Source organism: Coenobita brevimanus, chromosome 117 (assembly GCF_032717465.1).
Source record: "Coenobita brevimanus isolate Jiangsu-jjx chromosome 117, ASM3271746v2, whole genome shotgun sequence".
Taxonomy (NCBI): Eukaryota; Metazoa; Arthropoda; class Malacostraca; order Decapoda; family Coenobitidae; genus Coenobita; species Coenobita brevimanus.
This window is the reverse complement of record NC_137070.1, coordinates 7,661,963-7,676,265: the sequence shown is the minus strand read 5'-3', so window position 1 is coordinate 7,676,265 and position 14,303 is coordinate 7,661,963. Positions and strand designations below refer to the sequence as shown.

The 14,303-nt window shown below is 45.8% G+C and overlaps 1 protein-coding gene across 1 annotated transcript; it reads right to left on the bottom strand.

Moving 5' to 3' along the window:
* Nucleotides 1-589: 589 nt before the first annotated feature.
* LOC145389452 (uncharacterized) lies at nt 590-3,532 on the bottom strand. Its single transcript, XM_080264747.1, has one exon. It carries the CDS (start codon nt 3,530-3,532, stop codon nt 590-592), a length of 2,943 nt encoding a protein of 980 aa, XP_080120873.1.
* Nucleotides 3,533-14,303: the final 10,771 nt, after the last annotated feature.

Sequence of the window (14,303 nt, the reverse complement as noted above, 5' to 3'; positions counted from 1 at the left end):
ACCCTAGCCCTAACAGAAAGCCTACCCTTGCCGCCTCCTATAACCAGGCCTCTAAGGCCCCCCTTCATGGAAATACCCTACGGTATCCCTTCAGGGTTCGGCGTCGTACTACGGCAGGGACTCTAAGTGGCAGCCGGAAAAACAGCTGATAACACAAAAAAAACACAAGAGCACACAAGACTGGTGAAAAGCACCGGATCTCGTAAACGAGAGAGAAAAACAGACTGTGAAAGTCTAGGGAGAGTTCTAGCCACTGTTCAGGATCTGGGGAAGAGATGTTCACGCTACGAGACCTGGGCCAGAACTGAAGAGCAGGATGGGTCACCCGCTGTTGTTGTTGTTGTTTAAGATTTCCCCTTCGTTTAAATGGAAGGGGCCGGGCCATATGTTAGCCCAGTCAGTGATGTAAGCATAGATAAGGAAGTGATGAAGACTGCGGGAGCAGTCTCTTGAGTATAAAAAAAAACTATATATGCACATATATACACACATGTGTATATATATATATGCATATGCACACGCACTCACAACACACTCGTACAGGGACACACACACACACAGACACTCTTGCATATCATCGATATGCTCGTTAGGTGGGAGGAGGTGCAGAGCGCACCGCCTCAGTCAGGGCTGAGAGTGGGGCCGTGGCTACAACGTATGCTGCAGCATGACGTAGAGAGTTGATGGGTCTGGCTGCTTCGTGATTTCTGGGAGTGTCTGGATTAGGAAGAGGTCGTTTCCTGATGTGGGATGTGGCTGGGCAGCTGAGCAGATAGTGCAGGAGGGGGTAGAGTGGAGCCTCGTGGCAGTGTTCACATTCAGATTCGGGGGCGTTGACATCTTGAACCATTTCACTGTAACACTTATAGCCCAGACGAAGGCGGCGTATACGATTAAGCATTGTAAGGTTGGATCTAGCGGTGATGGGCAGTGATTTATAGCGAGTGGCAAGTGAGTACCATCTAGCCGAGGGGGAACCCAGTTCAACGTATAGGCGGTGGTCTACTTTATTTAATATGGCTGCCCTGGTCTTAATGGCATGCTTGACTTGGCGTAGGCTCGTTGAGATTGCAAAGTCAATGTTGGGGTTTTCTAGGGCTTGATTTGCTATGCGGTCCGCCTTTTCGTTGCCTGCAATGCCTACATGACTAGGGATCCAATTGATGGTAACAGATCCCCCAGCATTGCGGATAGCTTGGGTGGTGGAGAGAATGTTGTTTAATAGGTGAATGTTGTCTTTATGATCGTTTTGGCGAAGGGTGTGAATGGCCGAAGCCGAGTCTGTATGGATGATAGTGGGAGCTGTTGGACTGTGTTCCAGTGCGTCATAGAGGGCAGCTGAGATAGCTGCCAGTTCAGCCTGAAGGGTGGAGGCACCGTCTGTGACTCGAAAGCCGACTGATCGGCTCCCGCACACGAAGGCTGCTCCGGCTTTGATTGATGCAACCGAACCGTCAGTGTAGTAGGTGATGGACTCTGGGGCTGTGAGGGCAGCAATTTGTTGGAGGCCCTCTTGGCGCAACAATGAGGTTGGTGTTTGACTTTTGGGTAGTGTATGTCTGAGAATGAGCTTGAGTAGAGGCGGACTCCATGGAGGCTGCGGGCTGTAATTGATGACAGTCGTGTCGTGGGCCTGTGACATGAAGTCATCTAGCTCATAGGTGTGGATTGCTTGAGCTATATTATGAACCCAGCTGTCTGTTAGGAGGTCTGGATGAAGGCTGGCTGCCGCTGTAAGCCGTGGCAGGAGGGGGAGGGAGGAAGCATTGTGAATTAGTTTGGCTGCCAGGCCCGCCACCCTTGCTTGTATGCGAAGGTGTAGGGATTCAAGATCGCATTCTATGCGGAGATTGCACAGTCTAGTCCACATGGGTGAACCAGTCATGATACGCATGGCATTGTTCTGGATAACTTCCAGTTTGGCTAATTGAGGTTCATTGAGGGATGGAAGTACTGGCGCCGCATAGTCCACTATTGCTCGTATGGCTTGGATGTAAAATAAACGGAGGACTCTGTACGAGGCTCCCTTTCCCTTTCCTGCCAAGGATCGCAGGGCATTAAGGCGGAGTTTAGTTCGTTCTCGGAGGTGGTTAACCTCCGACCGGAATGAAAGTTTGGAGTCGAAGATGACTCCCAAGTACTTGTGGGTGGTAACATAGTCAATGGCTGTGTGGCCGAGGTGAAGAGTATCTTTAGGGGGGTTTATGAGGAAGGGAAGAGCCTTGGTCTTAGTCGGGTTGATTTTGAGTCCCAGCTCAGTACACTTGAGGTGGAGTTTTGTTAGAGCCCTTTGGGCTTTTGCATGGTATGGGCCTCCATGGACAACCAGTGTTATATCATCAGCATAACAGAGGAGGCGGGCTCCAGGGCCTAGGTCCACCTGTAGGAGGCAGTTGATGAGGGCGTTGAAAAGCGTGGGGCTGAGAATGCTGCCCTGCGGGGTTCCGTTTATGTGACAGTGCTCTGATGAGGTGTGTCCCTGAAATTGTACCGCTGCCCGTCGGCCCTGAAAGAAATTCTCGAGCCAGCACAGGAGGCGTCCCTTGACTCCCCTGCTTGCCAGGGTTGCCAGGATGGCCTCCGGGCATGCCAGCTCGAAAGCCTTTTCTAAGTCAATGAAAATGGCCAGGCCTTTTCCTCCACGTAACTCCGAGAGGAAGGAGCTCAGGCACTCAGCCGTCCCCCTACCTCTGGTGTAAGCAAAGATGTGGCTGTGGGGTGAGGGCAGAATCCAGCTGAGGCGCCTGAGCACCATCCTCTCGGCAGTTTTACTCAAGCAACTGAGAAGGGAGATAGGTCTAAAGGATCTGGGAACAGGCGGTTTGGGGATGGGGTGAATGGTGGCAGTCTTCCATTGCTCAGGGAGTTTCCCCATGGACCAGGAGTGGTTTAGTAGATCAAGAAAGGCGGATCTTGCTGTGGGCCCAGCATGGTTGAGCATGGAATAGGTGATACCATCTGGGCCCGGGGCAGTGTCGGTGCTTGTTTTCAAGGCTTGATCAAGCTCGTGTTTAGTGAATATATGATCAGAGTCAGATGGGGTGGCCTTGCAGATGTTGATCAGATCCGTCCTGGTTTGGTGTAGGGCTTCTTGTTTGCTTCTGGTGTCTTCGGGAAGCTGTGTGGGTGAGGTCCTCTGGGCGAATGTTGCTGCCAGCCTTTCAGCCTCTCCCTGTGGGTCGGGGTGAGACGGGGGACGAGGTGGCTGAGGATTGGAAATGGCTCTTAATTTTTTCCAAATACTCCCCAGTCGTGATTGAGCCCCAAGGGACTGACACCACTCCAGCCACTTTCGCTCCTTAATGTCGGATTTTTCCCCTGTAGAATGCCTGATGACAGCCTGGAGGTAGGCGAGGCTGTTAGCTGTGGGGTTGGCTCGATGGATCTTTTTAGCTCTATTAAGGCGTCTGTTTAGTTCCTTTACCCTATCACAGTAAAACCAATGGTCGGTATGGTAAGCCTTTGGGGGAGCGGTTTTTGGGATGGTGGAGCCTGCTGCTGCACTGAAGGCATCTGTGAGGAGTGGTGGCATGTTCCTCCAGATTAACTGGAGCGTTAAATGCTGCTGTCTCTTCCAGTGTGGTAGTGAATTTAGGCCAGTCTGCCCTCTTAGTATTCCATCGTGGTGGCGGCCCAGTAGGCGTGGGGAGTGGGGCAACCTTGATGGTGGTTAGGATAGCATGGTGGTCTGACGTAAGGGTGGGATGGAGCCTCCAGGTAGTGAGGGGGCTAGGCCGGAAGACACAAAAGAGAGGTCTAGTCTGCCTCCACGGACGTGTGTTGGGGTGGCTGGGTCATTAAGGAGTATGAGCTCTGGCACCTCCTCCAGTAGTGCAGAGACATGGCATCCAGCAGCATTCGTGGGGGATCTAGAGCCTAAGCTGGGATGATGGGCATTTAGATCGCCACCAATGAAGAGCTGGTTGGTGGTGGAGAGAGTGGCAACCTCCCCAAGGTTAATGTCAGCTGTAGGGTGACGGTAAATATTGTATAATTGTAGGTGACCATCTGCCAGGGTTATGTCAACTCCTTGTACCTCAACACCTTCGCCACAGTCTGGTGGCGGATCAATAGCTGTGGCAGGAATATGGCTCCGAACGAGTATGGCACAGCCTCTGGGGCCGCCTGGAGTGCTGGGGAGGAGGAAGGTGGTGAAGCCTCGCAATCGGAGTTGCCTGTTTGGTTTTAGGAGTGTTTCTTGGAGGAGGAGGACGTCTAAATGGTCTCTATGGGCTGCCTCTTCTAGTAGGAGGCGTTTGGGAGTAATCCCATAGACGTTCCACTGTAAAATGTGGAGTGCTTGTGTGTGTGTGTGTTGTCTGTGAGGAAATGTGTGTGTTAGTCGTCCATGTCTGTGTGCGTTGGGATGGGGGATCGTGATCTCCTCCTGTGTGTGTTGGTGTCCGTGTGTGGTGGTGCTGGTGACAGCTGGTGTGCTGTGTCTTGCTGTATGTCTGTGGTGTTGGCATGGCTGCGTGACTGTTGGTGAGGGGTTCGTAGGCGGTCTTGAGACTGTTTGCGTGAACGTGAGCGGCTCTGACGTTCCTCTTTTCCCTTCTGTTTGCTGTGTTGTGTGTGAGTAGGAGCTGTGGGAGGGGTTGTGGGTGGCGGTGGCATCTCTGTTTGTGTTGGCTGTGGGCTGTGTGCAAACCGGTCCAGGGATTTGTGTACGAACGAGTGAATTCCCTCTGGGCTGGGGATAGGCATGCCTAGCTCCTTTCCCATCCATGTGGTGATATGGTCGGCTATTTGCTGAGCAAAGCAGGCCAGTTGGTCCCTGTTCAGAATGACATATCCTGGAGGTAGTATGGGAGCTGGTGGAGTTTGCGTGGCGGCATCTGGCACTGTTTGAGTCGAGATGGTGTTGACTGTCGGACGTGTTGGTGGAGGCGGTTGTGCTGTGGTGTGTGATGTGGCAGTGGGAGTGGGTCTGGATGGAGGTGGTGGAACTGCTGGAGGTGTCTGTTTGCTTGGAGGTAGAGGGGGACCTCTTCTGGGGCCGGTGGTTGCCGTATTGTGGACTGTGGTGTGCGTTGTTGTCCCCATGTGAAGGTCCCTGGTGGTGCTGGTGTCACTGTGGTCCTTGCCTGGAGCCAACGGTGCTCTCTCACTATGCCCTTCTGCACTAGGTCTTTGCGAGCTGGGCATAGTTTGTTCCAGGCATGGTGAGGGAGCTGGCAGTTGGGGCATTTTGGCTGAACCGGCTGCTTGGCCTTTAACTTGGTGATGCACTCCTCTGTGGCATGACGACCGCTGCACACAGCGCATGTTGGGGGCGAGTGCATCGTGACTGGTGGTGCCCGTAGCGCTGGCAATTGAAGCACCTGAGAGGTTCTGGGGTGTATGGGCGGATAGTGTAGGTGCCCCATGACTGTAGGTCGAGTGCTGTTGGGATGGGGCCTCTGAGGGTGACTAGCACCTGCCTGGTGGGGGCTCCCCCTACCTCGCATCTCGTGGCTTCCTCCACTTGGATATTGTTTTTTATGGCTTGCAGGGGAAAATTTGTCGGGTAATTTTGGAGGATAACTTTTCTGGTGGACAGGTTAGGGTCAAGTTTTTTCAGGCTGATGGGTTTGCCTGCCACAGAGGTGAGAGAGTCTAAGGCACAAAAGGTGTCTTTATCGAGAGGAACCAGAATCGTGTTTTGGTTCCGTGTTGCCTCCAATTTAAATTTGAGATGAGGCATCTCTGTCTCCAAGGCGATCACAGTGTCATAAGGGGTGGGAAGGCATCATTGTTGGTGATTAGGAACGCAGGAGGCTTGGAGGGGGGAAGAGGGGGTGTACTGGTAGTGTTAGGAGGCTGAGGAATGTGCTGGGAAGATGAACGTGTGTTCGTGGGTGTGGAGTGGCGGTCTGTATTGCAGGAGGATGTGGCTGGCTCATCAGCAAGGTTGGTAAGTCTTTTACTATTTTTCTTTCTCTGTACCACTGTGAAGCCGTCATCATCAGTCATCGTATCTGTGGTCGTGGTGGCAGGGGCCTGGGTAGCATCTGTTTTGGAAGTTAAGGTGTCAGGAGGAGTTGACTTGGCGTCCTTGCTGGAGAGGTCTGAGTCAGTGGGAGAGTCATCTTCAGTATCCATATGCAGGAAGAGATCGTCAGCACCATATTCTGGCCCTGTTAGTCGTGGCCTTTTGCAGTGGGACTTAGGCTTGGTGCCTGTAGGTGCTGGAGGTGAACTCGAGTCACCACTTGGGTCAGGATCAAGTGCAGGATCCGGCGCACTCATGGTAAAAAAAAAAAAAAAAAAAAAAAAAAAAAAGGCTCTTATATATATATATGTATCTGTAAGATATATATATATATGTACTGGAGTATTTATTTATTTAAATGTTATTCCATTCCTCTTCCTAGCATACACACATGTACATACTCATACACACATGTATACCTAAAATATACACGAATATATGAGCATGAACCAATGTATATACCTTAAAAGAGCAACGAAAGAAACAAGAAAATAAATAAATTATCAGCTGCTAATCCGGCGGTTCCCTACAGTGCCGGGGGCCTAAACTCCCCGCCCTCTAAAGGGCGCCGTGAGAGTACCCCAACACTGCCCCGTGAGGGACTTACCTAACCCTAGCCCTAACAGAAAGCCTACCCTTGCCGCCTCCTATAACCAGGCCTCTAAGGCCCCCCTTCATGGAAATACCCTACGGTATCCCTTCAGGGTTCGGCGTCGTACTACGGCAGGGACTCTAAGTGGCAGCCGGAAAAACAGCTGATAACACAAAAAAAAACACAAGAGCACACAAGACTGGTGAAAAGCACCGGATCTCGTAAACGAGAGAGAGAAACAGACTGTAAAAGTCTAGGGAGAGTTCTAGCCACTGTTCAGGATCTGGGGAAGAGATGTTCACGCTACGAGAGCTTGGCCAGAACTGAAGAGCAGGATGGGTCTTTTTTTTTTTTTTTTTTTTTTTTTTTTTTTTAAGGAAGGTGGGGAAAGAAGAGAGAATAGGGGAAGGGATAGTAAGAAAGAGGAAGGAAGAGGGAGTAGACAGTTGGTGGGCTGGCCACCATGCTTTGTTTTGTTTATAGTATTTGTTAGATAACTGCTTTAATTTTGTTTGTTGAGTTAGGTAAGTGCTTTGTTTTGTATATTGTGTTAGTTTGGTAAGTATATGTAGTGGTTATGGCTGTGTATGTTTGTGTGCGCGTGCGTGCGCGTACGCATGTGCGCGTGGATGTGGGCGTGTGCGTGGGTGCGTGTTCATATGTTTTGTATGTGTGAATTGCGCTAGCGAGCTAGCTTTTGAGGGTTTGGTTGAGTTGTTTGGGTTTATGTCGTAATTGGGTTATGTCGAAAATAGGTGGGGTTTTTGTATTCGTTAGTGCGACACTTATCGTTTGGGTTGAGTTTAGTAAATTGGTATAGGGTCTTGGTTGTTTAATATGGTTTTTAGACTACTAGGGAACCATTTGTGGAAGGAGCGATTCTCATCGTTGATATTGTAAGTTAATGCGTTGTATGTTTCAGGGTTTATTTCCTCGATTTTACTCCAGATTTTTTCGCTTGGTTATGTAATCTTATGTTTAACGGTTTGGTTTTAGTTATGGCGTGAATTTGTTCAGTGTTAAGTGTGTAAGGGTACTGCTGATTAGTTGCAAATCTGAGGGCTTTGTTTTGTAAGACTTGTAGTTTTTTAAGTTGGGTATAGCTGAAGGTGTGTGTGGGAATGGGTGGGTAATCTAGTATGGGGAGGATCAGTGCTTTGACAAGGTGGGATTTGACTTTTATAGGCATGTCCTTGAATCTGAGTAAGCGGGATAATGCTCCAGTAGCTTTTTGTTTTCTATCCTGTACACTGGGAAGATAGCCTCTAGAGTTAAGTTTAAACCCAAGTATTTTACCCTCTTCTTTGAAGTCTGTTATTTCTTCGTTAATTATTAAAGGTTCTTTTTTGGTGTTGGCAAGTTGGATGACGGAGAATTTATTTATGTTAGTTTGTATTCTCCATTTAGATTCATATTCGTTAATTTTTTCGACTTCGCTTTGAGTTCTTGAGTTCATGATCCTTCTAGATGGTCCAGGATAGTTAATAATTTGGGAAATATCGTCAGCGTAACTTATATTGATGCCATGGGTTGCTTGTGGGGAGTCACTGGTGAAAATAGAGTAAAGAGTTGGTGAGAGTACGCTCCCTTGAGGAACCCCGCTTTCCAGAGCAAAGCTAGCCCCTGTGTAATTATTTATTTTGATTTTAGCCTTTCTGTCGTCAAGAAAATCACAGAGAATTTTTTCAGTTATAGTTGGGAGGTTGAGATTAAGTAATTTATATTTAAGTCCTAAATGCCACACCTTGTCAAAGGCTTTTGTTACATCTCTAAGGATGGTGTGGCATTGTCCTTTGTTAGATTTACTTATTGCTATATGTTCTGATGCTATTGCAATTGCTTGAGTGGTGCCCCTTAGTAGTCGAAAACCGTATTGATTTTTATTGTATAGATTCTCAGATTCAAGGTGTAGTCTGAGCCTTCTATTAATTATTCTCTCTAGTACCTTTCCAGGGACTTCTAAAAGAGAGATGGGTCTGTAATTCTCTACGAGATGTGGGTTCTTGTTCTTTTTTGGGATTAGTTTTATAATGGCTTCTTTTAAATTTGTCGGGGAAATATCCTGCAGAGATGGTTGCATTAAATATGTTTTTTAAATTTTCAATGGCTATATTGGGGAGATTGGATAGTATAGTTTTATTATATCCACTTTCTCCCGGGCAAGTCTTTTTAAGTTCTTAATAATAGCGGTAATTTCATCTGTCGCAATAGGAGTGGTGAATATTGTGTCTGAGTCTAATCTATCGGGGTTAGCTGAATGGTACGGTGTTAATCTATCTGCGTTGATGGTAAGGAACTCTTTTACTAAATTGTCGTGTCTGTTGTTGTTCTGTTCTTCTTCGATCTCTTGAAAGATGGACTCCCAGTGTCGCCTGTGTGTTCTTTCTTTTTCAGAGGCTGAGTGTTGTCTGTTTCCCAGATGATCTAATATGTAATGAGGCTCAGGGGTTGAAGTTCCTGAGAGGGTTTTTATTTTACGCCAAAATGTGGAGGGATCGTTGTAAAGATTGGCAGTGTTTGTAATAGTGTTTGCCCAATGAGTGTTGTGTTCTGTTAGGAGGGATGTATGTAGTTGAGTTTGGAGTAGTTTGTACCGTCTATAGTGATCTCGTGTCCAACCATGTCTTTGGGAGTGAGTTCTTAATGCGTTGTACTGATTGATGAGTATCTGTGTGTCTCTGCTGTGTTTAGGAGTAGTGATTGTTCTATGTGTGGTTGTAGGGATGTTATTGTTGATTGCAATATTTATGTTGGAGTACCTTCTTTCAAGAGATCGATCGATTTCCTCTAGTGTACCATCATCGGGGATATGAAAGTTAGTAAATGTTGTGATTAAATCTTGTTTAAAGTTATTCCAATTGGCCATGGCAAAGTTAGGTCGGGGAGGAATGGGGACGGTTATTGGGGCTGTGGAGATAGTGGCAATTATGGGGGTGTGATCACTAGTGGTGAGAGGGCCTGGAGAAAAAAGGGTGTTGTGGTAAGCTATTAGGTTGCAAAGGGCTATGTCTGGGGTGGAGATGGAGTTGTGTGAGAGGAATGTAGGAAAGTTGGGGCCAATATGTCTTACTGTAGTGTCTTGGATGAGACTAGCGAGTTGTCTTCCTACGACATTTGAATTTCTGTTGCCCAGGAGGCGGTGTTTAGCATTAAGATCACCAATGAGGTAGACAGGGATGTTTCTTCTGAATAAGTTAATAAAATCGGGGGTTGGGAGGTAAGGGCGGCTGGGTGGAAGATAAACAGTGGCTATTATGACTTTACCGGTGTGTGTTGAAATTTCTACGCCAATCATGTCTGAAATGAAATGGTCTAGTAATTTATAAGTTAAGTTGTTCTTTATGGCTATAGCTGAGCCATCCATTGGTCGGTTATATGAGTTTCTTTTGTGAGAGGTATATCCTGGGATTTTTAGTGTAGAATGTGATGATATACCATGGCTGTTTAATAGTATAATGTCAGGATCAATGGTTCTATAGATGTTTATAAGACCTAGGTTTCTGCCTGACCAGTTTAATACATTATGTTGCAGGATTTTCATTTCTGGATCTTTGTGATCTATTGTTATGGAGTAGAGTGGATTTGTTACGGTTTTCTAGGCTGTGCAGTAGGAATTTCTCTTCCTCGTTATCGGCCATTCTGATGGAGTCTTGGATGTTGTTGTATTTTTCAGAGATGGCTCTGATCTCATCTAGTGCTGCATCTTGTTGAAGTGTTTTATGTTGCTTTTTAACCATGGCTTTGTTCTCTTTGCAAGCTCTAGTTATTTCTCTGATGTTGTATATTTTGTTGGGTTTCCATATAGATGGCAGTAGTATCACCTCTGTTTGTCTGTTTCTTTTCTCTTTCTAGGAAGTCAAGATCTTCATCCGATGAGTCGTTTTACTGGATGTCTAAAGCGGTAGCACCGTCGAAGTTGTTGGTGTTTGAGGTAAGGAATTCTGTTGTGTGGAGTGATGGGGGTTCTGCTGGGTGTAGAGTGGATGTGGTGACTTTAGTGTGTTCTTTGTTTGCTGTAGAGATGGTTTCTGATTCTATGAGTGGTGCTTGTTGTTGAGGGGGAGGTGAAGGTGGGTTACTGCCAGGAGGGTTTGCAGAAGGGAGAGTAAGGTGGTTATTAGTTATTGTTGGTAGGAGTGCTTGCAAGATTTTATCTGAGGGAGGGTTAGAGGGCAAATGTATGATGGGGAGGTTGTTGAGTTTGCAGCTTTCTTCAAAGGTTGAATTAAAGCTGCCTGGATTGGCAAGTTCATTCAGATGAGCATTGATAATGAGCACCATGTATTCAGAAATTTTGGTGTTCTGATGTAGAATAGTAGAGAAACTGCAATTTTGGTTCTGGGGTGTGTTAGGAGTAGGTAGTTGCGTAGCTTGAGCATAGGTGACGCCCAGGCGGGTTGTAGAGTTCTGGGGGGTGATCAATTTGTTTTTAACTATTTCCTTCCTCTTCTGACATTTCATGGCCAAAGTGCGGTGATGATCTCCACAATTTATGCATTTTTTGGTTAGAGAAGAGCAGTTTTTCCAAGTATGGTCTGTGGATGAGCATTCTGAGCATATTTTGAAGTCTTTAGGTTTGGGGCAGTTCTTGGTGCTGTGGGATTCCAAAGCATAACATTTAAAACAGGTGGAGATGTTAACGAACTTTTCTGCCTCAATTTGTTGTTTGCTAATGCACAGGTGAAATAGTTTGATGCCCTCCAGAGCCTTCTGAGCCATTTTTATGTCTAGAAATTGTATTTTCAGGAGGTTGGACTTGCCAAATTTGGAAACATTTATGACCTTTGCCCAGGTGTTGTTTCTCATGATTTCCGTGGCTATTTCGTCTTCAGAATGGCAGTAGATGATGTCATCGATTTTGGAGCAGATGATGCTTCTGTTGGCCTTGACTTCAGGGGGAAGAACTGTTGAAAAACCGTACTGCTCTAGAGGCGTCTTCAGTTTATCTGAAAGCAGTTCATCAGAATCAAAATCAGAGGATGTAGACACAATAATGGCTTCCTTGGAAGAGTGAAGAGCATTGATCTTTATGTTGAAGGGAGCAACTACCCGCCCGCGACCTTCCTTTAAATACCCGCCTTCCCGATCCGGCCCCATCCCACCCGCGAATGGGAAGGAGGCAGAAGCCGGGCTGCGATCTGGTTGCAATCACATACAAGGATTTCAGCCAGCGCGCATAGTTTAAACTAAGGCCTAGTTCCTGCCACCATGTGTCGTCGTCCTGGTTGCATAACACTCATCACATATACACAATCATTCTTTACCTTCCTTCCTTTCCCCCCTTTTCTATACGTCATTATTATTATTATATATGCGTATAGTTTAAACTAAGGCCTAGTTCCTGCCACCATGTGTCGTCGTCCTGGTTGCATAACACTCATCACATTATACAAAATCATTCTTTACCTTCCTTCCTTTCCCCCCCTATTCTATACGTCATTATTATTATTATTATGCGTATATCACTATTAGAAGTTCCCGGTAAAATTCTTGAGAACATAATTAACAAACGACTTCGATCCCACTTAGAACACACTAACCTCTACCATGAACATCAATATGGTTTTAGATTTAATAGAGGTACAACACAAGCCATTGCCATCGCCACCGAACACATATCTATCTACAAAGCAAACAAAGGCCAATGCCAAGTAGTCCTTAGAGACATTTCTAAAGCCTTTGACAAAGTATGGCATCTTGGGCTAAAATATAAAATACTAGGACTGAATCTCCCAATGATAACAGAAAAACTACTTTGCGACTTCCTCGTTGATAGGAAAGCGAAAATTAAAATAAACAACCATTTAGGCCCTACCTTCAACCCAAATTGCGAAGTTCCCCAAGGAAGTGTATTATCTCCAACCTTATTTACTATTTACACAAACGATACCCCTCTATCAACACACGGCATCAACATCAGCTTTGCCGACGATATCACACAAATCACATATATACTATCCAGGCCCATCCAGAATCATCATGAATAATAGAACAAAGAACGAGGCAGAAAAAATCAATACACATGAAGCCCAATGGAAAATCCGGACCAATATTAATACATTTACCGTAATACAACTAGGAAATACAAAAAAAGAACCCCTCACCATCAACGAAGAATCACAGAATTTAAGGAAGAAGGTCAAATGTTAGGCTTCAAATTCAACTCAAGAGGGTACCTTCCCAGTATAAAAGACAGAAAACAAAAGGCAGTGGGAGCCCTTAGTCGTTTATATCGATTTAAAGACATGCCAACCCACATTAAAGTACACCTCGTGAAAGCATTAGTACTGCCAATACTAGAATATCTCCCCATACCTACTCACACACTTAGCAAAAACCAACTCATACAGTTACAGGTAGTCCAAAACAAGGCCCTCAGATTCGCCACAAACCAATACTATCCCTATACTCTTAATACCGAGCAAATACATGAAACTACCAAAACATTACCCCTAAACATTAGACTCCATAAACAAGCTAAGAAAATTTGGGAGAAAATCGAAACCTACAGCAGCAATATATACAATCTCTTGAGAAATAACATCGAAGAGAACAATTTAAACTTTCACAGATGGTTCCCCAGCAGTTTATCCGCAATAACAAGGGACCCACAACCCATATATTAGGACTAAAAATAAACCAAACTATAACATCAAGTATATGTATGTATGTATATGTGTACGTGGGTTTGTGTGTGTGTGTGTGTGTGTGTGTGTATTTATGTATGTAAGTGGGTATGTGTTAAGATTTAAAAGCGCTAAGCCGTCTACAACCCTAAACTAGTTACCCAAACTATACCCGTATATACCTAACCTAAACAAAAACCGATAAGTGACGCACTGATTTCTACCCAAACTACTCAATCTTCCAACACGATTAAACCACCTAAATACCACCTAAACCAAATTAACCTAACCAATCTCTCAAATAGCTAGCTAGCTAGCTTAACTCAATAACACACTATACAACAAAAGCACGGTGGTCAGCCCACCAGCTATCTACTCCCCCTTCCTTCCTCTTTCTTACTATCCCTTCCCCTCTACTCGCTTTTTTCCCCTAACTTCCTTAAAAAAAAAAAAAAAAAAGACATGGGCCCTAAGGCGCCTGTACCGATTTAAAAATATGCCTATAAAAATCAAAGCTCATCTTGTCAAGGCACTAGTCCTCCCAATCCTAGAATACCCCCCAGTACCGACTCACACACTAAGCAAAAATCAGTTAAAACAGCTACAGGTCATCCAAAACAAGGCCCTTAGATTCGCGACGGATCAACATTATCCCTGTACACTCAACACTGAGCAGATCCACTTAACAACCAAAACCCTACCTTTGAACATCAGACTCCACAGTCAAGCCGAATAGATCTGGGGAAAAATAGAAATCCACAGTAATAACATCTACAACGAGCTTAAGAACACCACCGAAGACAACAACCTTAATTTTCACAGATGGTTCCCAAGTAGCCTAAGAGCCATATCAACCGACCCACATCCTATATACTAAACGCTATGAAACTCTACGGGAACGGAAAACCAACTTCAACAAGTTACTCAAACAGTACCCGCATCTAACAACATACACTGACAAGTGATCTCAAGAGACTGCAATACTGCTGCTAGTCACCCACAAACCACAAAACACCTACCTCAAAAACCAACGAAACCAACCGCCAGTTAGCTAGCTAAACAAGATTTTCGATAAAAAGGGGAAAGACAGACTTACAAATTTGCCTCTCAG

Coding starts and splice junctions, on each gene's coding strand:
- LOC145389452 (XM_080264747.1), bottom strand. CDS start 3,532: ATGCCACCACTCCTCACAGATGCCTTCAGTGCAGCAGCAGGCTCCACC.